We start from the raw sequence: 26,847 nt of genomic DNA, 5'->3' as shown, positions 1-26,847 counted from the left end.
TAAGCACCCACGCTGTAATAGTTGCCCAGCCTTCATTGTCGAAATAATAGGAGTGCGGGGTTTCTTTCCTACCCCCCTGAACTCGAAAGTCTCTCCATCTTCTGGTGTGAAAACAACTTTCTTTTGCTTGCAGTCAATTGATGCTCCATATTTGGTAAGAAAATCCATGCCCAAGATTACATCGAAATCAAATAAATCTAATACAATCAGGTCTACAAATAATTCTCTACCATCTATCCTGACAGATATACCCCTAAGCCAACTTCTAGAGATTACAACCTCCCCAGATGGTAACATGGTCCCAAACCCCACAAGAATAATTCACTCGGTGCATTTATATGATTTACTATTGTGCTAGCAATAAAGGAATGAGTTGCACCGTAATCAAACAAAACTTTACAAGTGGTGTTGGCCATAGGAATCGACCCGATACAACCGAAGGACCGGCCTCGGCCTTCGCTTGAGTGATGGCAAAAACTCGGCCGGAACATACTTGTCATCTTTCTTGGGTTCTCGCTCGTTCCCGCCCGTCCCCACAGTGGGCAATTGCGTTTGATGTGTCCTTCTTTTCCACATTTGTAGCATGCTTTTGCGCGACACTCGCCGAGATGACGTTTGGTACATTTAGGGCATTCGGAATGTTTCGCCCACCGCCGCCATTAAATCGTTGGTCGTTATCACTTTTGTACCTCTTGTCTTGACTTGGCCGCCCGGACCGGTCCCGTCCCCGTTTCTTGTGGTCATTAGAATTGGCTCCACCTTTCTTAGATTCTCTCCTGGCAGCATTTTCCTTCCAAATTTTGTTTTCACTCCGCTCCGCCGTAAGAGCCATTTCGACAACTTGAGCAAAACTGAATTGACCCCTTGACACAATTTCCACATCTCGAGCAACCATTGGTTTCAGGCCCTCCACAAATCGATGTGCTCGCACTCTATCAGTAGGTACCAGATCTGGAGCGAATTTTATCAATCTATCAAATTTTTGTGCATACTCAGTCACAGTAAGACTCCCTTGGACTAACCCAGTAAATTCATCGACCTTTGCTGCTAGAACTGCTGAGTTATAATACTTCTCATTAAAGACCCTTTTGAAATCGTCCCAGTTCATGGTATCTACATCCTTTGTTTGTTCTACCACCTCCCACCAGATACGAGCATCTTTCCTCAGCATGTAAGATGCACACTTCACTCGGTCATTCCCATCCACCCTTAGCATCTGCAAAATGCTTTCTATGCGACTTATCCACTCCTCAGCCACTACCGGGTCTATGCCTCCCTCAAACTCAGGTGGGTGTTGTTTCCGAAATCTCTCTGCTAACAACTCATGTCTAGCCTCTGTAGCAGGATATACCACTGCAGCTGGTGGGTCTCTATTTTCTGCATCCCGCCTTATTTGGACAAAGGCTCCGGTTGACGTCTCGACTCGACGAAGTTCTTCATCCTGCCTATGAATGATTCCTTCCAGTGCGGCAATGCGCTCTTCCCATCCCTGTGGTGCTTGAGGTGGTTCATTGATCCCTCCATCATCTCGGCCTTGGCCTTGGCCTCGACCTCGACCTCGACCCACTCTAACTGACCTTCTAGGAGGCATTTCTAAACTCCTGAACCACACAAACCAATACACATCAAGATCATTTTGATCATCAATTTTACATGAAAATAATGTTACCCTCTCGCATGCAGAAATTTAAGGCAACTTAATTATAAGTAATAACCACTTACAGTACAGTGAGTCGAGCTCGTCTCATGGCGGTAAACTTTACATGTTAGGGCTAACCACATTCTTTAGGACCGTATTGCTCTGGTACCATATTGTAACGTCCCCGCTTCAAGCCTCCATTGGGTCCTTACACCCACGGAATGAATGGCTCTTATACACGAGTACGTCACTCTGGCTGCTGTTGGAATTTATTTTACCAGGATCTTAGATCTACTCACAAGTATGTTTATTAACATCCTAAATATGAACTTTCTAAAACGATAAATTAAACACATATAAAGTTTAGGAAACCTTACATTGGGTGCAGCGGAATATAATGACTCCTTCCGTTCAGATATCTAGCCCTTGATTCCTTTACGTAGCGAGCATTATCAATATCTGAACCTGGATCTCTTTCTCTGAATCTTTGATGCTGAAACTCCTTTGCTGATGATCTTTCTTCACGATCTTCCTCACTATGATTGAGGTATCACTTGATGTGTGTGGGCACTACTCATACACTAAGGATTTCGAAATTATCAAGGAAGAAGAGAGAGAGTGGTCAGCTAAAGATAGGGAGAGAGAAGGCTCAGTTTTTCTGAATAGAAAAAGTCAGAAGAAAAGTGTAATTTTTCTGAAGCCTTCACTATCTATTTATAGCATTCCACTAGGGTTAGATTTGAATTATATGGCATTAAAATAATGAAAAAATCAATTTAAAAAAGCTACAAAGGTGGCTGGCCATACACTTAATGGATTGGGCCTTGGGCTTTGCAATTTTGCAATTTTAACACCTTTTGTATCTGATTTTCTCAAAAATGCCAATTTCCTAATTCAATCATTTAAATGCCAATTCTAACTATTTAATAAATATAAATAATTATTAAATAATATTGTCATTTATCATATTTATTAATTGAACCATACAAAGTATCATAATTAACAAATATGCCCCTATAAACTCTTTCTTTACAATTTCGCCCTTACTTAGTGAAAATTTCACAAATAGACATAGTCTAACTTGTGAATTATAATTGATTAATCAAAACCAATTACATGAGTCTTACAAGCAATATTATCTCAACTAGTGGGGGGACCATGGGTCTATATAACCGAGCTTCCAATAAGTAGATCAAGAATTTAGCACTAAAATTCACTAACTTATTAATTCTTCGTTGAATCCACGCATAGAACTTAGAATTGCACTCTCAGTATATAGAATGCTCTATATGTTCCACCATATAGACACATCATTAGTTATCCATTGTTATAATCCTAATGTGATCAATGATCCTCTATATGAATGATCTACACTGTAAAGGGATTAAATTACCGTTACACCCTACAATGTATTTATTCCTTAAAACACTTGACCCCGTATAAATGATATTTCAGCTAATGTGAAATGAGTACTCCACCATTTATGTTCGTTTGGTCAAGCTCGAAGGAGATCATCCTTTGCTTACTATTCGCCAGATAGAAGCTATAGATTCCATGTTTATGCTAGCGCTCCCACTCAATTGCACTACCGTGTTCCCAAAATGTACGTATCACCCTGACCTAAAAGTAGGCTTAACTAACAAATCAAAGAACACGAATAGCCTTTCAAGATTGAGCCTAATCATATCAGGATTAAGATCATTTGATCTAGGATCAACTTAGGCGATATTGACTTGAATAGATATTACGGTAAGTTTAATAAATCTAAGTCAAAGTTCAATATCGGTCCCTTCCGATGCATACTCCATGCATCCAACCTGAGCTTTACTTTAACCAATGCTCTGGAAAGAACATAGTATTTCTCCAAATACAAGTAAACTCTTGTTGTAGATTATCATATCAGTAAAACCCTATGTCTGATAAATCTAGGAAACTTTATTCACATAGTCATGTTTACTTTCCAATGTGTTGACGACACAATAAACAGGATCAAGTATGTGAAAAGGGTTTCAGATGAATTTATACATTATGTACATATAATCATGAAATAAATCATGTGAACCATGCAACATTAAATGTTATTTCTGATCTATATTAATAAGTAAATCTGATTATATTGAAATGAGTTTTATTTAGGGCATAAAACCCAACAGCTGCTTCATGGACTGACGACTGACCCTACAGACCAACACGAGTGTTTCCAGCATGCTTTGTCCTCACTCGCACGCTTCCTGAGAAAACTTCCCAGGAGGTCACCCATCCTTAAATTGCTCCAGGCCAAGCACGCTTAACTGTGGAGTTCTTTCGAGATGGGCTACCGAAAAACAAGATGCACCTTGTTGACATAAGTAGTACCAATCAATCCATTTAAGCTCTCTTCAACTGTGTAGTCCCATACCTACACAGTCTCAGAATCATCCCACTTGACCTTCCCCAGGCGGTGTGGGATTGCGCAGCTTACCCGGTGTTTCCCCTTACGGATCACGGGACTATTGACTGTCACAATCACCCCCCCTTACGGGGTCCGACGTCCTCGTCGACCACACTTCCGGCTGGGTCAAGGCTCTGATACCATATTGTAACACCCCGATTTCCCGAGATGTCACATAGGATAGTCCGTATAAAACAATTTAATAAGATAAAGACAATCAAATACTGCTTTATTGAAAAATATCCAAGCATGAGATCTCATTGTTTAAAACAAAATTCTTTTAGTACTGTAAACTTAAATAAGAACTAGTTAAGTCAAAATAATAGTTCCAAAATGTTTAGCAGTTAAAAACATTAAAAGCAAAATACTGTGCCAGCCCCCTAACATGCGGTCCACGCCTCGAGCTCTTCATTCTCACTGCTTAGCCTTACCCTTACCTGCACACAGAGTACCCGTGAGCTAACGCCCAGTAAGAAGAGCTATGTAGGACATAACCCTCCTAACTAGTTACTTGACATAATTTGCTCTTTTATATTAATCAACAGTAATTCACATTCCATAAATATATCCACAACGCATGTTGTTCTCACATGCACACATCAAGTCTCATACCGCACATTATACTCACATACGATAATCAACTATTCTCTCATGTTGATCAGACATGAGGTAACCTACCCTGCCTTGTGTTATTCTCACACTTGGCATCCAACAGGGCAATTAATTACCATAAGTTGTACTCACCCATGATAATGTTATAACCTGCAAGTGTTATGCTCACACAAGCAGCAAGACCCTAATATTATTCTCATGCTAACGATGCTCACAAAATATAAGGAAATCATAACACAATCAAATTAAATAGCAAACCAACCCAAGTTGTATGCATAACATACACCCTGTGTACAAATGTCCACTCTTCTTACCTCGATTCTTAAGACCACACTTGCTACCTCGAGCACCTCAACGAATTTCCTTGTTGAGAACAAGATCCTAGACATTCATTAACACAACAATACACTCAAAATACATTCAAGTATGAATCTCTAAACTCATACAGAAACTTACGTAAAAATACGTAACACATAGGTCCATTTCGCTTGCATGACACACCATACATAAGCATTTATTATTTAGATTCACACAAACATATTGCATGGACTCAAACAAACATTCTTAACGTAAAACATGAATTCATACAACACATTTTTACGTAAAATTTACTAAAATACCATTTATTCTTATTAAAGTCCAAATAAATAGTTAATTAATCACCAATAATTATAATAAATACCTACAGCAACCAATAAATAATAAAACCTATTCCATTTGATATCATAGGCAGTAAATGGTATCACAAAAATACATTTTACTATTTTAACAACACTTATCTATTTTTCATAATTAACTTAAGCATTAATTAAGTAAATTCATGAAAAATACCAAAATTGATTAAAAACCGAATCTAACTCTTCTAATACACTTTATAATCTGTAATAGGTCATAAATAATTTTCTTTGAATTTTCTAAGCAACCTAGGTATTTTTCATAATTAAAATAAGAAATAACATCAATAATTCATGAAAAATACATAATCGCCTGAAAATTCAATCTACCAATTTCATAACCGTTTATATATCATAGTCCATCATATAAAATAAATCTAGATTTTTCTGAGCACCCTAAGTATTTTTCATAATTAATTTAATAAATAACACAAATAATTCATGAAAAATACAAAATTAACCGAAATTCGAATCTACCAATTTTGCAATAGTTTATATCTCATAACTAATCATATAAAATATATTTAGATTTTTCTGAGTAATCTAAGTATTTTTTCATATTTAATTTAACAAACAAACCAAATAATTCATAATAAATCAAATAATTGCAAGAAAATTATCAAACTTCATAGTAGGCCTAAGAACACCTAGCACAAGTCAAGAACTGAAAGAAAATCGAAAAATAACCTCCAGAAACCCCTGAACGGAGTGTCGCCGGAGTTCTCGTCGGTTTCGTCGCCGGTAAAGTGTAACTTTGTCTCCGATGGCTCTTGAAGCGTCCTTTCGATTGGGGAAGCTCTCCACAATGCTCAGGACCTCAAAACGATCAAGAAAAGTGGTCCGAGAAGGCAGATCGGGGTTGTCTTCTTCGTTGGCGGTGTACCGTCTTTAATGGAGTCCAAAATTTTGGATTTTCGTTTTGGACGTTAAAGCTTCGTTTTCTTACGTCAAAAACAATCCTTAGGGTCCCATGCACTCAAATATAACCTCCCTTGACCCAAGAACAAGCTTAAACACGTTCGAATTCGAGTCCGTAACTAAGCCGCACCTTTGAAGCTTCAAAAATGTCGAATCTCAAAACGACGACTTCCGCCCCTTATACCACGTTAAAAGGCTTCCTTAGGTCGTATATAAGTGATCCCAAACCCCCACGTTCACCCAGGTTTCACTCCGCTTGAAGAAACGCAAGTTTTCGGTACCGTATACGCCATATACGTGCTCTCTCTCTCTCTCTCGTTGGTTCTCTGTTTTGGGTGAACGAAAATAGAGTTTAAAACCTAATTTCTATCGTGTTTAAACCCAAGCAAAATATCGCATTGAACCGAAGTGGAGCGATTCCCATTCCACCAAAATAGGCGTTCGGTTCGGTTGAATCGTGTATACGTATCGCATATACTAACTAATAATAATAATAATAATAATAATAATAATAATAATAATAATAATAATAATAATAATCATCATATAATAATAATAATAATAATAATAATAATAATAATAATAATAATATGTTAATAATAATAATAATAATAATAATAATAATAATAATAATAATAATAATAATAATAATAATAATAATAATATACCCATATAACAATATCCAGACAAATGTATCTATTAGGCATTATACACATGCCAATAAAATCACATATTATATCATCATAAAAATAATTCCATACATATTTAAATCCATAAATATGTAACATAAAAAAAAAATACTCTCAGCTAAATAAAATTACAAAAATACCCTTTCGGAGTTAGCGGATATTACAGAGTTTAAGGTAGTTTTCTCAGCTTTATTTCTAATTAAAGTTTGCTGATTTTTGTTGTTAGAAGAGCATGAAAATGGTTGTGATGTTATGAATTGCATGTTCTTGATTTTGATGTTGATCTTGGTGAATAGAGTGTGTAAAGCATAATTTAGTTGTGATACATGTTTATTGAGCATGGAATGTGAGTTATTGGTTGAGTTTGCAGCTCTGATTTTAGTGTTGTTCTTGAGTTTGTGTTTTGGGGTTTTGATGTTCATGGTTATGGACTTGAATTCTAGGTTGAATTTTGCTCAAGTGTTGAGCTTGACTTGAGGGTTGTTAATCTTATGTTTGGGATGCATATTCTGTGATGAATTTAAGCATGAAATTGTGTTTTACTCCCTATTTTGGTTGAGGTTCGATTATATGGTAAAGTGGGCATGTTTAGACCTTAAAATCTGGTTTTCTGGGTTTTTCGAACCCAGTGGCCGCGGCCATAAAATGCAGCAGAGAGCCATCTTTAAACTGATTTTGTTTTGGCCATAACTTTTGACTCGGGACTCCGTTTGGGATATTCTTTATACCATTGGAAAGCTCTTTTCAAGCTCTATGTGATTATCTGTATTGTAAATGCCATGCTTGAATTTTATTAAGTTAAAAGTCAGGGGTTAACCCTAAGTATGAATTATCTCGGATTTGTGTGACTAGGATTACCGGCACCTGATCAGGAGCACCTGGGGATTTGGAATCTCCTTCTATAGCTGGAAAACAGGTAAGACAGTAGTTTGCACATAGAGTATGCGTAGTGGCGCTTATGTTGAATATGATATATGTGAGTTATGGTAACCGAGATTAGGGTTATTACCCTAATAGGAACGGTTTGTTAGCCTAGGGTTATTACCCTAGTGAAATATGTGTATAAATGCCATGCCATGTTAATTGAAATGAAATTTATGGATTATGCGCTCAAGGCATAATCAGGTTGGACTCGGTACACATAACCGAGATGAACCACTTCTAAGGCCTTAATGTATTTAGACGTGTGAGAGTAACACGTGGGTCTACGTCATGTAGATTTAATTAGATGTGTGAGCGCAACACATAGGTCTACCCCACGTAGACATAAATGGGCATGATGAAAAAATGATCAGGTCTGTGCTATACAGACATATGTGAATGAGCATATTATATTTGTTATGATTTATACTGTCTTGCTGGGCTTGGCTCACAGGTGCTCTACTGTACAGGAAAGGGTAAGTCAGTGGCTGATCAACCATGAGTTTCAGGAGCAGGACGAAGAATGTACATGTTCACGCCACTTCAGATCAAGCGGGTTATGGGTCTAACAGTGTTGACTTTTGTATTCGGTTTTGCCGCTTAGGTCGGCTAGTAAGAAAGAACTTGTAATAAGTTTGTAAATATTTTTGGGATCCTAACTATTTTGAAAAGTTAAATATATTACAAGTTTATTTTCAGTCTGTTTAATATAAAAGTTTAAATTCTGCGTTATTTTAATTAGTAATCCCGATTAGGGGATTAGGGTTTCATAAGTATTTTTGAGTAGCGTGCTTAATTATTTAGGGTGTTACAATAGTTATTTAAGAAATCTAGCAAAATTTTGAAAAATTTAGAAAAAATTAACATGTCGAAAGTAAAATTTAAAGTGTGTGTTGTAATCGTGACTCTTTTATTTAGAGGGGTGTATTTTAGTTTTTTTTTTTTTTTTTTTTTTTTTTTTTGAGATAGTTCATTTTAATTAATTGTGATGATTTTAGTTAAATAAAATAATAATAAAAAATATTATTTTAGTATAACTTTTAGTATTATAGTTAGAATAGAAATAGTTTTCAACTTTAGGTAGTGTTTGGTTTACATGAATGAGTGTAAAAATGGAATTGCTATTCCTAAAGAAAGATCATTAAAGTGTTCGGTTTGTTTATTGTCATTGGAAAACTCATTCCATGGGAATTGTAATTCATGTAAACTAAGGAATTACTTTTCCTAAATAAAATGACTTGAAAAGCCATTCCATACCAACTAAAAATTATTTGGGCTTTTTTCATAAATGTACAACAAAAACAAAATAATTACAAAAAATGTGCAAAAAAAAATTATTTTAAAAATTTATACATTTTGAAAACTTATTACATGAAACCATATATTTTTAATATGTTTATTAAACCTCAAAATAAACAATTTCGTAAAATTAATTAAACAATTTTATAAAAATAAACAAGTTAAATATTTTTTTATTAAAAGATAAATGTTTATTATCTATTTTAGTATGAATTATTATAATTTAATAAGATTTTTTTTTAATAAAATACAATATCAAAATTATAACATTAATGTATATAAATATAAATCAATACTTAAAATTACTAAAAATAAACATGGCACGTAGAGTGATATAATAAACATATGTGAATATTATTATTTTGTTTATTAAAGTAGTATGTTTAATAAATAGAAAACAAAATAAACATATATATAAAGTATTTTATATTATTAGTATGTTTATTATAATTGTAAACATAAAAATAGACATAGTCAATTTATACTATACTAAAATAAGTATATTTTCTTTCTATTGTTTCTATATATTGATTATTTTCTAATGAGTTAGTGAACGGGTTTTTTATTGAAGTATAATTCTTACATCAAAAAATAAATAAACAAACATAACTTTATAAATTCTAAAAATTATTTAGTTAAAAAAAATAAACACGACACAATTAATAAACAAAGAAAAAGATAAAGATAAACAATTTTTTTTTTATATATATATTATTTATTTTCTAAAAAATTACTAAAAAAATAAACATAACACACGTAGAGTGATATAATAAGCTTATGTGAATATTATTATTTTGTTTATTAAATTAGTATGTTTAATTAATAAAAAATAAAATAAATACATATATAAAATATTTTATATTATTAGTATATTTATTATAATTGTAAACATAAAAATAAACATAGCCAATAAACACATATATAAAATGTTTTATATTATTAGTATGTGTATTATAATTGTAAACATAAAAATAAACATAACCAATATTACTATATATATACTAATCAATAATTATTACCATATATATTATAATAAAAATTGAAAAAAAGTTTTTAATTATATATAAAAGTGTATGAGAAAATGATAATAAGTTTTTTTGCACATATTTTGTAATTAATTAAAATAATGTATACAAAATTGAAAAATTCCCAAATTATTTTTCCTTATCTACCTTTCTCATAAATAAATGATTAAAATTATAATGATATATGTAACATTTTTTTATCTTAAAACATATATCTACAACATTTAATATTACAATAATATGTTTATTATATTTTTTTTTGTACATAATTATAGGAAAGTAATATTATTATTATAATTATATAGATAAACTATGTGTGATGATTATAATATATGAATAATATTTCTATTGATACTTAAATATTAATATAAATTAGATTATTAAATTAAATATTTATTTATATTTTATTATTTAATAATTAAATCTAAAAAATACAATTTAAGGGTAATACATATATATATTATTTTTTTTATTTGTACCATAATGGTAATTTTATAAAACAAAAAATATTTTAAAAAAATAAAGAATATTTTGGTCAAAATAATAAAAATTTCATTTTATTCTATACTATACCAATCATCACAATTCTTATTCCGTTATTGATTCGATAGTCTTTAACAAACAAAAGAATGGAAATTCAATTGCATTCTATTCCTATTACTATTCCTATTCTTATTCCAATTTTATTTTGTAACCAAAGGCCACCTTAGTCATATTGGAACACCAAATTTAATGTGTTCTTTATAGATGCTTTTAACATCTCAATCAAACTTCGGACTTTTAAAACAAAAATGAAAAATGGAGGTAGTATGCTTCAGTGACTGTTGTACGATAGGATTGAAATGCTACCCGCATTTATGACAGTTCAGTTTTGGGGAAAATGACAAAATAATAATTTATATTTTTAAAATAAGAAATGCCCAAAACGGTTAAACTACACTCGCGTGACTCTGGTCTTTGTTCCCATTATTACATCATTCCGTGCGATCATGGAGAATGGCTAGAAGCTACGCTCTCTTTCTCTATACAAATAAATTCATGTCTTCTTCCACAATCATCAATCTGATCACACCCACTCCCTCCTCACTATTACTATTCACTCTCATTGTATGATATAAAAATATATATATAAATACACACATATCAACAGTTCACCACCACTCTGGTGCTTTTTCGTTGCATTTTCCTCTGACTTCTCTTCTCCTCCTGGTAATGCGTTCATCATCTCAACCTCTTCTTTTTTTCCTTTTCTATGTTTTTCTACCATTTTGTTTGGTTACAGAGAAAATAGAAATGGAAATGTAATGGAAGGTTTGTTGTAATGGATAGTAGAAAACTATATATAAGTTTATAGTCTAATGGCTTTGTGTAGTTTGTCACCATTAAGAAGAAAGTTCAAGAGTTAATATTATGTTTTTGAGAGTTGCTAGTTAGTTCAGGTGATTAATGAGATTTTTAGGAGCTCTTGTAAATAGTTGTGTTTATTTAATCTATTTTGAAGAAGTTTTGACATTGTTGTAGACATGGGTATAGTTAGAGGACTACCTGATCAAAACTTTTAGTATTATTATTATTGTTTATTTCTTGTTTGATTTTAGGGTTTTCTTTGATTAACTGTTTCATAAGTTTTATGATTTCGGGTTCTTTGTATTTCTCTGTATGCTTTATAGTTGTCAATGGCGTCCTCAGATGAAGAGGGTGAGATATTGCCAAACTGTGTCACAGATTACCTCTTTGTTAATGATAAGGAAGAGCTTGTTTCGTTTACTACGTTGCCACTCCAATGGAGTCCAAATGAGAGTCTGGTTGAGTCAGATAAAGAGGTTTTCTTGCTTGCCAGTGTTGATGATGGTCTTCAAAAAATTTACAAGAGGGTTGTGGCTTGGAGGTTTGACCTCTCTTTTTTGCAACCTGAGATTTATGTGCTTTCCAAGGACAAGAACTGGATAGTGCTCCAAAGGCCAAGGAAGTGTTTTGAAAATACGATCAGGACAATGCTGGTCACCATTCATTGGCTTCATTTTCTGAAGAAGAATCCCGCTGCATCCAGGAAATTTGTTTGGAACTACTTGCTTAAAGTTCTTAGGTCTGCGTTTTATACGGTTTATGTGATTTTCTCTGTGCTTTTTTACTTGTTCTTATAAGCCCGTGGTTCTTGCAGCTCATTTGAGGTTAAACCTTGTGAGAATGATCTGTTTGCCAACTTTTTATTTATCGGTGAAGTTGTCAAAAGGGACAAAGATTTAGCCAAAATTGAGGTTAGCTGTTTAGCTGTTTACTATACCTGTTTTAGTTAGATTTCCCTTTCATTAAAAGCTGAGAATGATATTAACGTGTTACTGATCCAATGAGATTAGGCCGTACTGTCATTGAATTATTATGACTGTAGATATCAAGCTCAAAAGCATTTAGTTCGGATGAGTATTATTCTGAAGAACCACCTATTTCACGGGAAATACTTCTGTTTTTTTTTTCCTTGGTCTTTCATTTGGTGCTGGTGATGCATGCATTGCTATCTACCTTAATTATTCTAGTTAATTGGCTTAACTTGTGTAAAAGTTTGTAATAATGTTATCATAAGGAATTAGCTTATAATTTCTTGTTCTGACTATGTAGCATGATCTGCATACCTATATTGCAAACCCGAGTAAAAATGGAGCTTTTCCGGAGGTTAGTTCTCGGGGATTATTTTGGTGTTTTGTATATTATATGGAAAAACCTTTTCGCTCTATATCGGTGAACCCAATGTTTGATTTAGCAGGACGAGCAAATAAGAAATAAATCAAAGCTCATAGTTGATATGGATGACGATATCATTGGTGACGATGGTGAATGTTTTGATGGAGATAGTGGATTATATGATCATGTTTGCGCAATCTGTGACAATGGTGGTCAAATACTGAGGTGATTTATCATGTTTAATCTTGCATTGTTTTTATTTGCAGCATCTTCTTACAGGATTTTTTTTCCTGTGATCTTTGTTTAGATTCCTGAAAGTATTGTTATATTGCCTGATTCAGCCTTCGGGTGACTCAACATCAACCATAATTTTTTCTTCTCCACATTTAGTTTTCTTCTTAGATTTAATTGCAAGTTTCATACAGCTGTCAAGGGAGGTGCATGCGATCCTTTCATGCAACCAGAGATGCTCCTGGTGGCGAAAATTGCCCTTCTCTTGGATATAATGATTCTCAAGTTAACGTAAGTTTTCCATATGGTTTCAATCAATGCATTCAAAATGCTTTTATCTTTCACTTTTATGACTCCAGTTTACAAGTGCTTGCGCTAGTAACAGTGCTTAAACATATGCAGGCAATTCCAACATTTTTGTGTGCAAATTGTAAGTACCAGCAGCACCAATGCTTTATTTGTGGAAACTTGGGCTCCTCAGATACTTCATCTAGTTGCAAGGTATACTTTTCTCTTAGTTGCCCGAAGCACTACTTTTCTGGCACTAATGTGCTTGTCAAAGGTGCTACCACCTTTTATAAAGTGGGTTAACCAAATAAGTATATCGGCAACTGAATGATGCATATTATGACCTGAATTCAAATTACAGAAACTTTTTTTCAAAGTGTAGGACCACAAAACATTATTGTAAAATTTCAACTTTTCCCTTTCTGCTGAGAAAGAAAGTATATTAAAATTAAGGAATAGGAAACCAACTTACCCAGAAGAGAGAAGAAAAATCAGGAAAAGAGAAGCATAAGAAACAGAGTTCCTTTCTCTGAGGAAATGTTTCCCCCATTTCTTATGAATCATGGGACCCCTCTGCCCTAGAAAGACCAACCTCTGATAAAAATTACATATCTATCTCTTGCATCAACTCCCATTAATCCTAGTGAAGTGTCATGTTCAGTTTTTACTTTTTCATATTTTAGTGAATTCAAAACTTTGGAAGCTGATGTGGCATCAAAATTGGAAATCAATGAAAATGAGTTGTTGTTTATAATGGATTTGGAGTGTACAGTAGGAGTGCAGAATGATATGTACTTAATCTTTTGCAGAAAATAGAATAGAATAACCTTTTCTAATGTATTTTCCGGTGTCACCAAATTCTGAAATTTCTAAGATTTTTATAAGATGTTGTAGCACCTGTACTAATTTTAACAATAGTTAGTTTAACATTTTGGGAACATAAAAAATTGCTGATTGAAGGAAACAGAAAAATTGGCATCAATAGCTAGCTCACTAATCAATAATACTGCAGAAAGTTTATTTAAATTCTATCTATTTTTATTATTGTCTTGATTATACTTTCCTGATGTATGTCATTATGAGTTGTTCATTGCATACTGTTAATTAAATCATTCGACTACCATCTCCAGTTGCTTACTGGATTTCAGTTTTTCTTTTTCACAACCAAGAATAAGAAGCAATATTTGTTGACTGCAATTCTAAACTTGGTTTTCTGTTGAATTTAAGGTCTTCCCTTGTATTTCTGCTACTTGTGGTCACTTCTATCATCCAGAATGTGTTGCAAAAATGCTCCAACCAGTTAATAGATGCCAAACTGAAGAACTTCGTCTCAGTATTGCTGCGGGGGAATCATTTACCTGTCCTGCTCATAAGTGTTTTGTTTGTCATCAAGGTGAAGATAAAAAAGTCATGGAGTTGCAGTTTGCTCTGTGTCGGCGCTGTCCAAAGGCATATCACAGGAAATGCCTACCCAGGCACTATGAAACCTACCCTTCTTTTTGTTTAGAATGTTAGTTACTTTGAGAAAGAATGACATCTTGTTATTGACTTTTTCTGTTTCACTTTTCAGGAGTATTTCTTTCGAATATAACTATGAAAAAAACATTGCTCAGAGAGCTTGGGATGGTTTACTACCCAAACGGATTTTGATATATTGCATGTAAGTAAATTGGAGCTGATTTATGTAAGTTAAAATTAATTTTGGCCATATTTCACATTGATGGTGTATGGATATTCAATTATGTTGACCAGGGATCATGAGATTTTAAGTGAACTTGGAACTCCTACTAGAGACCATGTAAAATTCCCTGATGTTAGTGGACAAGAAAAGGCACCGAATTTGGAGATGCATTCAAGGAAAGAGAGGGTAATGCCAATGTTGTCAACAAGAAGTAATGTATTTGAAACTTTTGCAACAAAAAAATTAAACATGTTGCAACGGGCAGAAAAGGGGGTTTGTAGTGCTAGTGTAGGTGATTCTACCCAAACTATAAAGAAAAGATGTGTTAGACCAGATTTTGATTCGTTAAGAAAGAGAAAAAGAACTGATGAAGTAAGAAAATCTGCAAAGGTCAATGTTGGATCATCTCTTAGTTTCTTTTCAAAAGTTGAAGGCAAGTCATGCATGAAGAATAATTCATCAGTTAGTCTAGAAACACACCCAGTGAAGTCTAAGAGGAATGCAGCCAGTGGAATTGTAAAAGGTGCTACAGAAGAAAATGTCATTAAAAATACAAAGAGGCCATGTCCTTCAGCTCAAGCTGAAATAGAAAAGCGGTGATTACCTTGTTCCATAGTTGCATGATTGAAAGTTTACTTTCAGAATATTTTATGCTTATGTAAATTTTCATTTAGCAATAGTTGGAGCGATAATTCCTTTTCTTGTCTTCTTGGATCTACAGAATTTTGGACCTAATGAAAGAATCCACTTCTTCCTTCAATCGAGAAGAGTTCATAAGAAAACAGAGGCTACAGGCTACAAATGGAATATTCTCTGAAAGCTCACTGGACATAGGCATTACAATAGGAAAAGTGGAGGGTTCTGTTGAGGTATTTACTGACAGAAAATGAATTGTGGCTACAGATGTTAAGATGATGGTGAATCTAAAAACATATTGTACTCCCAAATTTTTTTTACTTTAAGAGTCTTGATATACTTGCAGGCTATTCGAATTGCTTTAAAGATTTTGGATTCAGGACAAAGTATTGAAGATGCAAAAGCAGTTTGTGAACCAGATGTTCTCAATCAAATATTTCAGTGGAAGGTTCAAAAAAAATTTTATTTACTATAAATTTTTGTTGCAAAAAAAAAAAGTTGGAAAAAAAAAAAAGAAAAGGCGACTGGGCATTAGTTATTATTCTTTATAGGCACTTATATTGCATGTCTGAGTTGTTACTCCTTTCTACTGTCTCTATGTTCTGCCTGTCATTTTTTTAATTCAATGCAAACTTTGTTAAGATCTGTAATGTGTTTTGTTAGTTTTGTAAAATGCATAAAGGAGACCAAAGATACTGTGGCATACTGTTTGTTGTATCATACTATCATATATGCTTATACCATCTCTTGTATGTTTTAACTGACTAGTTTAATGTTTTGATACGAATGTGAGGCCTCCTATTAAGTTTACTTATGCTAGAAGGGGTAAGCAAGGTAAATTGGCTTAGGAGGGGGTAATTTGGTAATTGTCTTTAGTAGTGAGCTACCTTTTGTATGGGAAAGGATTGTGTTTTTCGGTTATGCATTTTGTAAGAGATAACTATCTCTTCTGCATTAGGTGAGAGCTGCCTTAGCTCTCTACCTTGTGTGGAAGCTTATTTCCTTGATTAGTATTCAATAATAGCTCCTACTGTGAATTGAATCTCTGTGACTACTGTTTTATTGCTGTTAGTATATTGGAAATTGTTTGAATTGATAGCAGGTGCTCATCATTTGGTATCAGAGCGAGGATTCCGGTGGATGCCGTCGACTCGAATGGAGAAGAAAGTTGAAGGAATCGAAGAGGGTTTAGACAGTGTTAAGAATGACATTCATACGATCAAATCCATCCTTGGAGAATTCAAAGAAACCCAGGAACGGACTGTTTCTGGTCTGGCGGAGCAAATATGATTATGTTTGAATGGCCAAGCTCGAATGGCCGATGAGATGTGTTCTCTGCGTGAAAGCCAAGGGCCGATGCAGAGCTCGGGAAGGCGTTCGGTCAATGAACGACCATCTTCTCCAGCTGTAATGGGTTCGGTCGGACGAGATGGAGAAGGAGGAAGACGACCGGAGTTTCGGGCCAGGAAGATCGAATTGCCCGTGTACTCCGGCGACGACCCCGATGAGTGGACATACCGAGCTGACCGATATTTTGGGTTGCAACGCCTATCGCCGGCGGAGCAGTTGGAAGCGGCGATTATGTGTTTGGAGGGTGCAGCTCTTAATTGGTTTAGGTGGGAGAATTCTCGGCACACGATCGGGTCATGGGAGGATTTGAAGGTGCTGCTGATTCGTCGATTCCGTTCTGCTCATGAAGGATCGATCTATGACTGGTTCTTCTCTCTCCGACAGACTGAATCTGTGCAAGACTATCCCATGGGAACAATGGGTGATCAAGGTTTACAGGCGGTTTATGTCAATGGGTTGAAGATGGAGATACAAGGCCCATTAAGACTCTTGCATCCAAATGGCTTAATTAGGGCCATGGAGTTATCTGAATCAATTGAAGCCAACCAAGCCTTGGTGAGGGGTCATAAAGTTGGGCCCAATAAACCATTTCACAGCCGGCCCAACTCTCTAATTATCCCAGATTCACGTGCACCTCACATGACCACTTCACCAACTTACTCTACTACTTCGGTTCAAAGTAAAACAACATCAGCTTCATCATCATCTTCTCCGACCCAGTTCAAACCATTCACAGAGGCTGAATTGAGAGAAAAGAAAGCAAGGGGTGTTTGTTTCAAGTGCGATGGGCGCTGGTTTCGAGGACATGAATGCAAAGAAGCAGAATTGGTGGTGATTGTGGTACAAGACGAAGCCCAAGAGGAGCCTCCGGATGATTTAATTGCTGAAATGGTTGGACTACCGCCAATGAGATCGGCATCGGAAGCCCAAACTGTGGAGGTGTCGTTGCATTCGGTGGTGGGATTAACCCCTCCAAAAACGATGAAGATGTTGGGGTCGATCCTTGGTCAAGACGTGGTGGTGTTAGTTGATAGCGGGGCAACCCACAATTTTGTTACGGTGGACTTGGCTACTAAATTGGAGCTGCCCATTACAAGAACAGAGGCTTATGGGGTTCAGTTGGGTAGTGGACAAGCGATCAAAGGCGCTGGGGTTTGCCGGGGAGTTCCGTTGACTTTGCAAAGCATTAACATTGTGGATGACTTCCTTCCACTTCCCTTGGGTAATACGGATGTGATTTTGGGAGTTCAGTGGTTGAATACGCTGCAGAAAACAACACACCATTGGCAAGAGCACACTATGGAATTTAATCTCGGTAACAAACGGGTGGTGTTACAAGGGGATCCCACCTTACATAAAACACCAGTTTCTCTGAAGTCATTAATGGCTACCTTGCAAACCGAGAAGATTGGTGTTTGGGTGGAATTGGGCCATTCGTCAGTTATGGCAGCAGAGGAAGAACCATCGGAAGCCATCGCCGCCTTGCTACAGCGCTATAATGCCGTGTTTGAGGAGCCACGGTATCTACCACCACCTCGACAACATGACCATGCCATCACCTTACAACCGGACGCAACACCAGTTAGTGTTCGGCCGTATCGATACCCCCAGATCACAAAGGATGAGATTGAGCGGTTGATTGACCAAATGAAAAGCGCAAAGATCATTCAAGATAGCAACAGCCCCTTTTCTAGCCCGGTTTTGTTAGTCAAAAAGAAGGACGGTAGTTGGCGGTTCTGTGTGGACTACCGTGCCTTTAATCGAGCCACCATTCCAGATAAGTTTCCTATACCGGTCATTGATGAACTCTTGGATGAATTACATGGTGCTCAAGTGTTCTCTAAAATTGATCTGCGCTCAGGTTACCACCAAATCAGAGTTCGGCCTGAAGATGTTCACAAGACGGCTTTTCGCACTCATGAAGGCCATTATGAGTTTTTGGTCATGCCGTTTGGCCTTACTAATGCTCCTGCCACCTTCCAATCTCAGATGAACGCACTTTTCAAGCCTTGGCTGCGAGAATGTGTTTTGGTATTCTTTGATGACATCCTGGTCTATAGCCCTGACGAAGCTACACACATACAACACCTCGAGCTTGTGCTTCAAACTCTCCTCAAGCATCAGTTTTTTGCTAATAAGAAGAAGTGTTCTTTTGGGCAGCGACGTATTGAGTACTTGGGACATGTAGTGAGTGGCCACGGGGTTGCGGTGGATGATACAAAGATCAAAGCCATGGTGGATTGGCCTCTCCCTACTTCGATTAAAGATCTACGTGGGTTCCTTGGTCTTACAGGATACTACCGCAAGTTTGTCAAGAATTATGGTTCTATTGCTCGACCTCTGACAGATCAATTGAAGAAGGATAGCTTTGCTTGGTCCTCGGCAGCAACTGAAGCTTTTGAGTCTCTCAAAACTGCAATGACTACGGTTCCCGTGTTAGCCCTTCCCGATTTTGCCAAGCCATTTGTGGTTGAAGCGGATGCCTCCGGATATGGGTTAGGAGCAGTTTTGATGCAAGAAGGGCGGCCTATTGCTTACTTCAGTCAGATTCTGAAACCGCGAGCTCAACTTAAGTCCATCTATGAGAAGGAATTAATGGCCATTGTATTGGCAGTGCTTAAGTGGAGGCCATACTTGCTAGGTCGCCGTTTTATTGTCCGTACCGATCAACAAAGCTTGAAGTTCCTCTTGGAACAACGATTGGTCACTCCGGAACATCAGAAATGGTAGGTCAAACTCTTGGGGTATGATTTTGATATCCACTATCGACCGGGAGTGGGTAACCGAGCTGCGGATGCTTTGTCTCGAGTGCAGCCTCTAGAATGCTCTATCCTTACTACTACCACTTGGTTGGATTGGACGGTGATTGAACAAGAAATTAAGCAAGATCCTTTCCTCTCTCGTGTAGTGGCAGATTTGGAACAAGGAAAGGATGTATTGGGTTTTACATTCGAGAAACAGCGTCTGTTGTATCGGAAACGACTTGTTTTGGCCGCCACATCATCCTTGATTCCACATTTCCTTCGGGAATACCATAGCTCCCCAATCGGTGGTCATTCGGGAGAGTATCGGACTTACCTTTGCCTTCGGGGAGATGTTTATTGGGTCGGTATGAAAGCGCAAGTGGGGAATTTTGTGCGCGCTTGTGAAGTGTGCCAACGGAACAAGCACTTGGCCATGTCACCGGGGGGTCTCTTGCAGCCTTTGGATCTTCACGCACAGGTTTGGGAGGACTTGACTATGGATTTTATTGAGGGGTTGCCAAAATCGGAAGGTGTTGACACGATCTTAGTGGTTGTGGATCGTTTGAGCAAATACAGTCACTTTATTGCCCTCAAACATCCTTTCACAGCTCGCACAGTTGCCGAAGCCTTCCTTCATCAAGTGGTCAAGTTACATGGGGTTCCTCGGACCATCGTCTCGGATCGTGATCGCGTCTTTCTCAGTCATTTCTGGGCTGAGCTGTTCCGCCTCCAGGGCACTGAACTCCGCCATAGCACTGCCTACCACCCGCAAACTGATGGCCAATCCGAGGTGGTAAATCGTTGCCTCGAGACTTATCTTCGTTGTTTGGCTTCTGATCGTCCTAAGGCATGGGCCAAGTGGTTGTCCTGGGCAGAGTACTGGTACAATACTACTTTCCACTCCTCCTTGAGGTGTACTCCATTCAAGGTGTTATATGGGCGTGATCCACCAGCATTAATTCGGTATTTTGAGGGATCCACTTTGGTCTTGGCACTCGAGCAGTATTTGGAAGAACGAGATGGGTTTTTGGATGATCTCAAAATGCACTTGTTGCGTGCTCAACACAAAATGAAGGCAGCAGCTGATTCTTCTCGTCGACATGTTGAGTTTGAAGTTGGCGATCGAGTCTTCCTTAAGCTCCGGCCTTATCGACAGAAATCCTTAGCCCTCCGCAAGAATGAGAAGCTGGCTGCTCGTTTCTATGGGCCCTTTACTGTTCTGAAAAGGATTGGGGCCGTCGCTTATCATTTGGACCTTCCCACATCATCAGCGGTTCACCCCGTCTTCCATGTGTCCCAACTCCGTGCAGCGGTTGGTTCAGCTCACTCGTCCCCTACCATACCTCCTACATTGACTGCTGATTTGGAGTTGTTGGTCGAACCGGTGGAACTTTTGAATGTGCGTCAACGGCCTACACCTACGGGAGCTCCTATAGAAGTGTTGATCCGTTGGAAAGATTTGCCTCTTTTCGAAGCTACTTGGGAGAAGTTTGACACCATTGCAGCCCAGTTTCCAGATTTTAACCTTGGGGACAAGGTTCGGGATTTTGGGGGGGGAGGGGTAATGATACGAATGTGAGGCCTCCTATTAAGTTTACTTATGCTAGAAGGGGTAAGCAAGGTAAATTGGCTTAGGAGGGGGTAATTTGGTAATTGTCTTTAGTAGTGAGCTACCTTTTGTATGGGAAAGGATTGTGTTTTTCGGTTATGCATTTTGTAAGAGAAAACTATCTCTTCTGCATTAGGTGAGAGCTGCCTTAGCTCTCTACCTTGTGTGGAAGCTTATTTCCTTGATTAGTATTCAATAATAGCTCCTACTGTGAATTGAATCTCTGTGACTACTGTTTATTGCTGTTAGTATATTGGAAATTGTTTGAATTGATAGCAGGTGCTCATCAAGTTCGTTTTTGCAATTCGGGTACATAGCTGTAGTTTGGATTACTATGCTAAATAGTAGCTGGTTTTGAATTTTTGGTTGACTTTTTCATAGGAAATTGTCAGAATGCTAATCAATTTACTCTTTTAATTATTAGCTTTGAGCTGTGATTTATGTCGACACGAATGATGGTACCAGCCCTTTTTGAAGTATTCACATTTTGAAAGTTTAAATACTTTCCAGCAAAAAAAAAAAAACTTTCTGTGTTTAGCATGAATCTTAAACTCTTTTGTCACATTAGTCCTAATTAGAGAGATTGGTATCACTTTGATCTGTGCAATGATTATTGTCTTGTGAATTTGCAGAGAAAGCTTGGTGTTTATCTTGCTCCTTTTCTTCATGGGAATCGGTATACATCTTATGGTCGTCATTTCACTAAAGTGGATAAGCTTAAGGAGGTAAATTGATTCAATAAGGAGCAATTTTTTTTCTCAGCCAACATTTTTATTATGTGTACAGTTTTTCAGAATTGTAACATAAGAATCTGAGTAGCACTAGCAAGTAGCAACTTGCCCCTATGAGAATGACATTGCTGTTTGTTTATTTTTCAATTTGCAATTTTATACATGTATATATATATATATCAATTTATATATCTACCTGAGCATATTTTAACTATATATTTATACTGGTTTCTCGTGTAAAATAATCAGGAAGACTGAGAAGGCTTAATAGTTAAAAATTATGAAGCTGATCCTTGTATTCTTCTTTTAATACATACAAGGAAGGCAGTTTTGTTTTAAAATAATTATAATAATAATGGTAAAGATTTTGAAGCTAAACTCGCATGCCCTTTTAGGCATAATAAGTAATAGTTGATAATTACCTGCCGATGCTAGTAAAATAAGCTCCATGGTACCTCCACCACTACAGACAATTGTTTAATAATCAATGCTCTAGTTTTTATTAATGGTTAGTATTTTTGAGGAATTTTTTATAACCTAATGGGCGCTTCTTAGTTCTGAGGGATTTTGTTCATCCTGTATTGTTTGTTGAAGATTGTTCTTGGAATTTTCTAGTCTTATTCTACTGTTTCTATATTCCTGGAATGGCTGAGCCTTTTTCTACTGAATTTTGTTTATATGACTGGCTATGTAATATGTTATATGTGTTGTTTATTTATATATTTTGATGTGAAAGCTAATAGCATAATACAACTCTACAGGTTGTTAACAGGCTTCATTTTTATGTTCAAAATGGAGATACAGTGAGTTATTTTCAATTTGGCTGTGTTATCTTGATAGTTATTGCATTTTCTAGTGCAAATAATTATTGTGTATTTTAACGAACCAGTAATAATAAATTTTATATACTACAGTACAGCTTAAAGCTAAATTACTCAGGAATGTATACTTCAACAAATAAATTGACAATAATCTTTCTTTGTTGAACAGATAGTTGACTTTTGCTGCGGCTCCAATGACTTCAGTCTTCTGATGCGAGAAAAGCTTGAAAAGACAGGAAAACAGTGCTTCTTCAAAAATTTTGATCTTTTTTGTCCCAAGGTAGGCCTTAATTTCAGAAAACGTATGGAAAAGCTCTCTCTCTCTCTCTCTCTCTATATATATATATATGTAGACAGTACATGTGTTTTATCTAAATACAAGTTAAGTACTTTATATTTTCAATAATACTTATTTGGTACCCTGTATCTAAATACAATCAAACTGTCTAAAATTTTATGAATTTTGAATTCAAATTTAATTATTTAATTACATATAACTGAGAATTATTTGGTTAAATTAATAAAATTATATTGATTAAATTTTATTTAGGGTACTAAATATGTACAAAAAAAATAAGAGGTACCAATTAAGTATTATTGAAAATACAGTATACCAAATATCTTTTTTTATAAAAACTGAAGGTAGTGAGTATATTCCCTTTATATAATTATAGTAAACACTCTAATAACAAGGTTAAACAAGAGAAAGTAACGCCAAATAGAAGCAAATGGCAAAAGAATAACATCAGTTCATTGGTATGTGATAGCCAAATGTGACAGATGATACTTTGTGGTATCAAAATCATAGGACAAGGGCTCAATTAGAGATAAGTATTTATTATCGTTATTAGTTATTGTTATTATACTGCGACTTTAGTCTCCACAACACTAAACCTTGGTGATTTGATTCTGTATGAACATATTCTCTTACTGTATTTCTGGGCACTCTTGGATTTGAGTGCTAAAGCCTAAAGGGACTTTGTTGTTAGTTGCCAGTGTGTCTCTTCATCATTTATTTGTCTTGACTCTCAAATGTAAATGTAAAAGAAAAGTTAAACTAAATACCTTCACCATTCATTCCTGTAGAATGACTTCAGTTTCGAGAAAAGAGACTGGATGAGTGTAAAGTTAGAAGAACTGCCTGATGGTTCTCAGCTGGTGAGAGTTTTGTTTTCCCCTTTGACCATGTACCAAATAATCTAGATGCTTGTATTTCTTATACTTCTGAACTAATTCTAAAAGTAGGTCATAGGACTCAATCCTCCTTTTGGAGTAAAAGCTTCTTTAGCTCACAGGTTCATTTTTAAGGCCCTGGAGTTCAGACCAAAACTCCTTATTCTAATTACCCCAAAGGAAACCAAACGGTGAGTTCTTAAAGTTAACTTATTCTCCACCATTTCTCGTTTCTCACATTTGTTTGCTGCTTTTCCAGACTTGACACAATCTTCAACCCTTATGATTTAATTTGGGAGGATGAAAAAGTACTCTCAGGAAAGGTAATTTAGTATTCTTTCTTTGCTAGTAAATACATTTCCCAGCTACCAGTTGTGATAATATAATTTAATAGGATTTGTAGAATTAATCATGATTGTGCATTTTGATTTGTTTTTTCTCTCCCATTTTTTTCAGTCTTTTTATCTCCCTGGATCTATTGACATGCACGATAAGCAGTTAGAGGATTGGAACCTGAAGGCGCCACCTTTGTATCTTTGGAGTCGCCGTGACTGGACTCTTAGACACAATGAGATAGCAATACAACATGGTCATATTGTCCTGCAACAGCTGCATCTGGTAGGAAACAAGGTAAGGAACCATCCCGAGGAAGAAGGTTATGATTTTTATCAGGACTACTCCTATCTGTGTGCACCCGGTGACATGTCTTGCCTATTCAATGGTGTTGCGGATGTTAACTATGAGGCTGAACCACAAGAAGCTGGATCAAATACTCCCATAAAAGTCAATCAAAGCTATATTCATCATGATGACATTGATACTGGTAGCAAGAGCAACCTCATTAAGATGGACTATGATGGACAAGGAGAAATAGAGAGGTTGATTCAGGGGGATTTGGAAGGCTCAACACCTTCTGATGTGAGCATTGATATGGAGTTGTCTTCCCCAAGTTATTCACCAACCCAAGCACTGCATGAAGTCTTTGCATCGCCTGAAGTCTTTGGATCACCAGAAGACGAAAACAAAGAAAAGGCCTGCCAAGACAAAGAAAAAACTCTTGGACAAGATTTTCCACCTGGTTTGGAAAGTGGGAAATTCCAGACCAGTAATCCCATTGACACAAAAAGGAAGCAAAGTTCCCAGACAAGTTATCCCATTGAATCAGAAAGGAAGCAAAATTACCAGACCGACTACCCTATTGACACAGAAAGGAAGCAAAGTTCCCAGATCGGTTATCTTAATGACACAGAATGGAAAAGGAAGCAATGTTCTCAGACCAGTTATCCCATCGACACAGAAAGGAAGCAAACTTTGCAGACAAGTTATCCCATTGACACAGTAAGGAAGCAAACTTCCCAGACCAGTTATCCTTCTGTTGCAGAAATGCAGCATAGATACGAGCCAAGCGCCCAACTTGGTAACTACGGGTGGCCGAATATGGATATGCCATCTCAAGGGTACACTGGCAACTTCACCTACACCTACCATTCTGGCCAGAAATCCTATCAGAGTGGAATACAAATAAATGCTCAACATAAATACACTCCTGTCATGCAGAGGAATCAAAATCCTTCGTCACGTGAATTCATGCAACCAAATTTTAGTCCTCAGTTCCAACACTACGGTTCTTCGTCTTCTATCCAGTCTTCACATTATTCCCAGACTCCCATGGGGAGTGGAAGTGGCAACTACGACTTGGCATACCAGCCCGAATACCCTAGTTTTTAACAAAATGTAATTATCTTTCAGTTGCTTTTATCCTTGTTCAGCCTGTAGAAAAGTGATCCATATAGACTTGGCTTATGTAATTGGCATGAAAGGTAAACCTACAATTTACAAATGGATCCTAACATATGTGATGTGAGGTGGGGTGGGGTGGGGTTTCTTCTTTCTTTCATTTTAGAATAATTAGCAATTTATCTCCTCGAATTTTCGGCAATATTGATTTTTTCTCTTAAAATATACACATTTTTAAGAATCCCTTGAACTTTTACATTTATAGAAATTTAGTCTTAGGTTTCAACCTATTATTCTGTTTGAATGTTGATGTAAGTAATTTTGTTCCATAAACTTTGGCAATTATCAAATAGTACCTCCGATTCAACGTTTTTTTCGGTAAATTTTAAAAAATTAATTTAGATCCTAAAAAAATTATTTTGAATGATTAAGAAAACTAAAAAAGAAATTAAAATTTTAAAACTAGTTAAGTAATTTAAAAAAAAAATTATTTTTTATTAAAAAATTCATTTAGATATTTTAAAAAAATATATATTAAAATAAAAATTCAATTTTTGTAAAAAGTTTTGTCACTAGTCGAGTTTTGCGACTTCAAATGATATGCTTGCTTCGCTAGAGAACAACATTTTTAGCAGATAAGTTTTCTTTGGTACATTCAGTCTCATTAGAATTTTTTTTTTGTGATTTATATTAGTTGCTAATTTTCTTTGTATTTTATGCAGCTGGATCATCTTATTTTCATTTAGAACATTTGGACGGAGTAGAACAAGCACCAACTGAAAATTTAGGTGTGGAAGATGGAGATTTCTAGCATTTCAAGCATATTTTTTTGGCAATTTAATGACGTTAGATAGGAATTTTCCTTCAAAATTTGTTGTTCTTGTTGACTTTTACCCCTTAGCAATTGTGTCTACCTTTGCTAGGAGACATTCTTTCTTTTTTTTTTTTTTTTTTTTTTT

General features: G+C 36.0%; 2 protein-coding genes across 4 annotated transcripts; one reads left to right on the top strand and one right to left on the bottom strand.

The window, feature by feature from the left end:
- Positions 1-496: 496 nt before the first annotated feature.
- On the bottom strand, positions 497-11,475 carry LOC133030550 (uncharacterized). The gene is made up of 2 exons (XM_061103332.1): positions 11,347-11,475; positions 497-1,489 (listed from the first exon to the last, which is right to left on the bottom strand). The coding sequence occupies exons 1-2, from the start codon at positions 11,473-11,475 to the stop codon at positions 497-499; spliced, it is 1,122 nt and encodes a 373-aa protein (XP_060959315.1).
- LOC115699674 (protein ENHANCED DOWNY MILDEW 2) lies at positions 11,142-26,184 on the top strand. Of its 3 annotated transcripts, none has more exons than XM_030627195.2 (19): positions 11,143-11,417; positions 11,879-12,294; positions 12,370-12,466; positions 12,825-12,878; positions 12,970-13,112; positions 13,313-13,409; positions 13,521-13,619; positions 14,634-14,881; positions 14,977-15,066; positions 15,159-15,683; positions 15,809-15,956; positions 16,070-16,171; positions 22,059-22,151; positions 22,919-22,960; positions 23,148-23,258; positions 24,065-24,136; positions 24,224-24,342; positions 24,411-24,474; positions 24,608-26,184. In XM_030627195.2, the coding sequence occupies exons 2-19, from the start codon at positions 11,885-11,887 to the stop codon at positions 25,877-25,879; spliced, it is 3,786 nt and encodes a 1,261-aa protein (XP_030483055.1). In that variant the 5' UTR covers positions 11,143-11,417; positions 11,879-11,884; the 3' UTR covers positions 25,880-26,184. The 3 variants fall into 3 exon arrangements, with proteins under 3 accessions (XP_030483056.1, XP_030483055.1, XP_030483054.1); XM_030627194.2 differs by having other exon boundaries at positions 12,967-13,112; XM_030627196.2 differs by lacking the exon at positions 22,919-22,960 and having other exon boundaries at positions 11,142-11,417; positions 12,967-13,112.
- Positions 26,185-26,847: the final 663 nt, after the last annotated feature.

Source organism: Cannabis sativa, chromosome 8, assembly GCF_029168945.1.
Source record: "Cannabis sativa cultivar Pink pepper isolate KNU-18-1 chromosome 8, ASM2916894v1, whole genome shotgun sequence".
NCBI classification, from domain to species: Eukaryota; Viridiplantae; Streptophyta; class Magnoliopsida; order Rosales; family Cannabaceae; genus Cannabis; species Cannabis sativa.
This window is presented reverse-complemented; position numbering and strand designations above follow the sequence as displayed.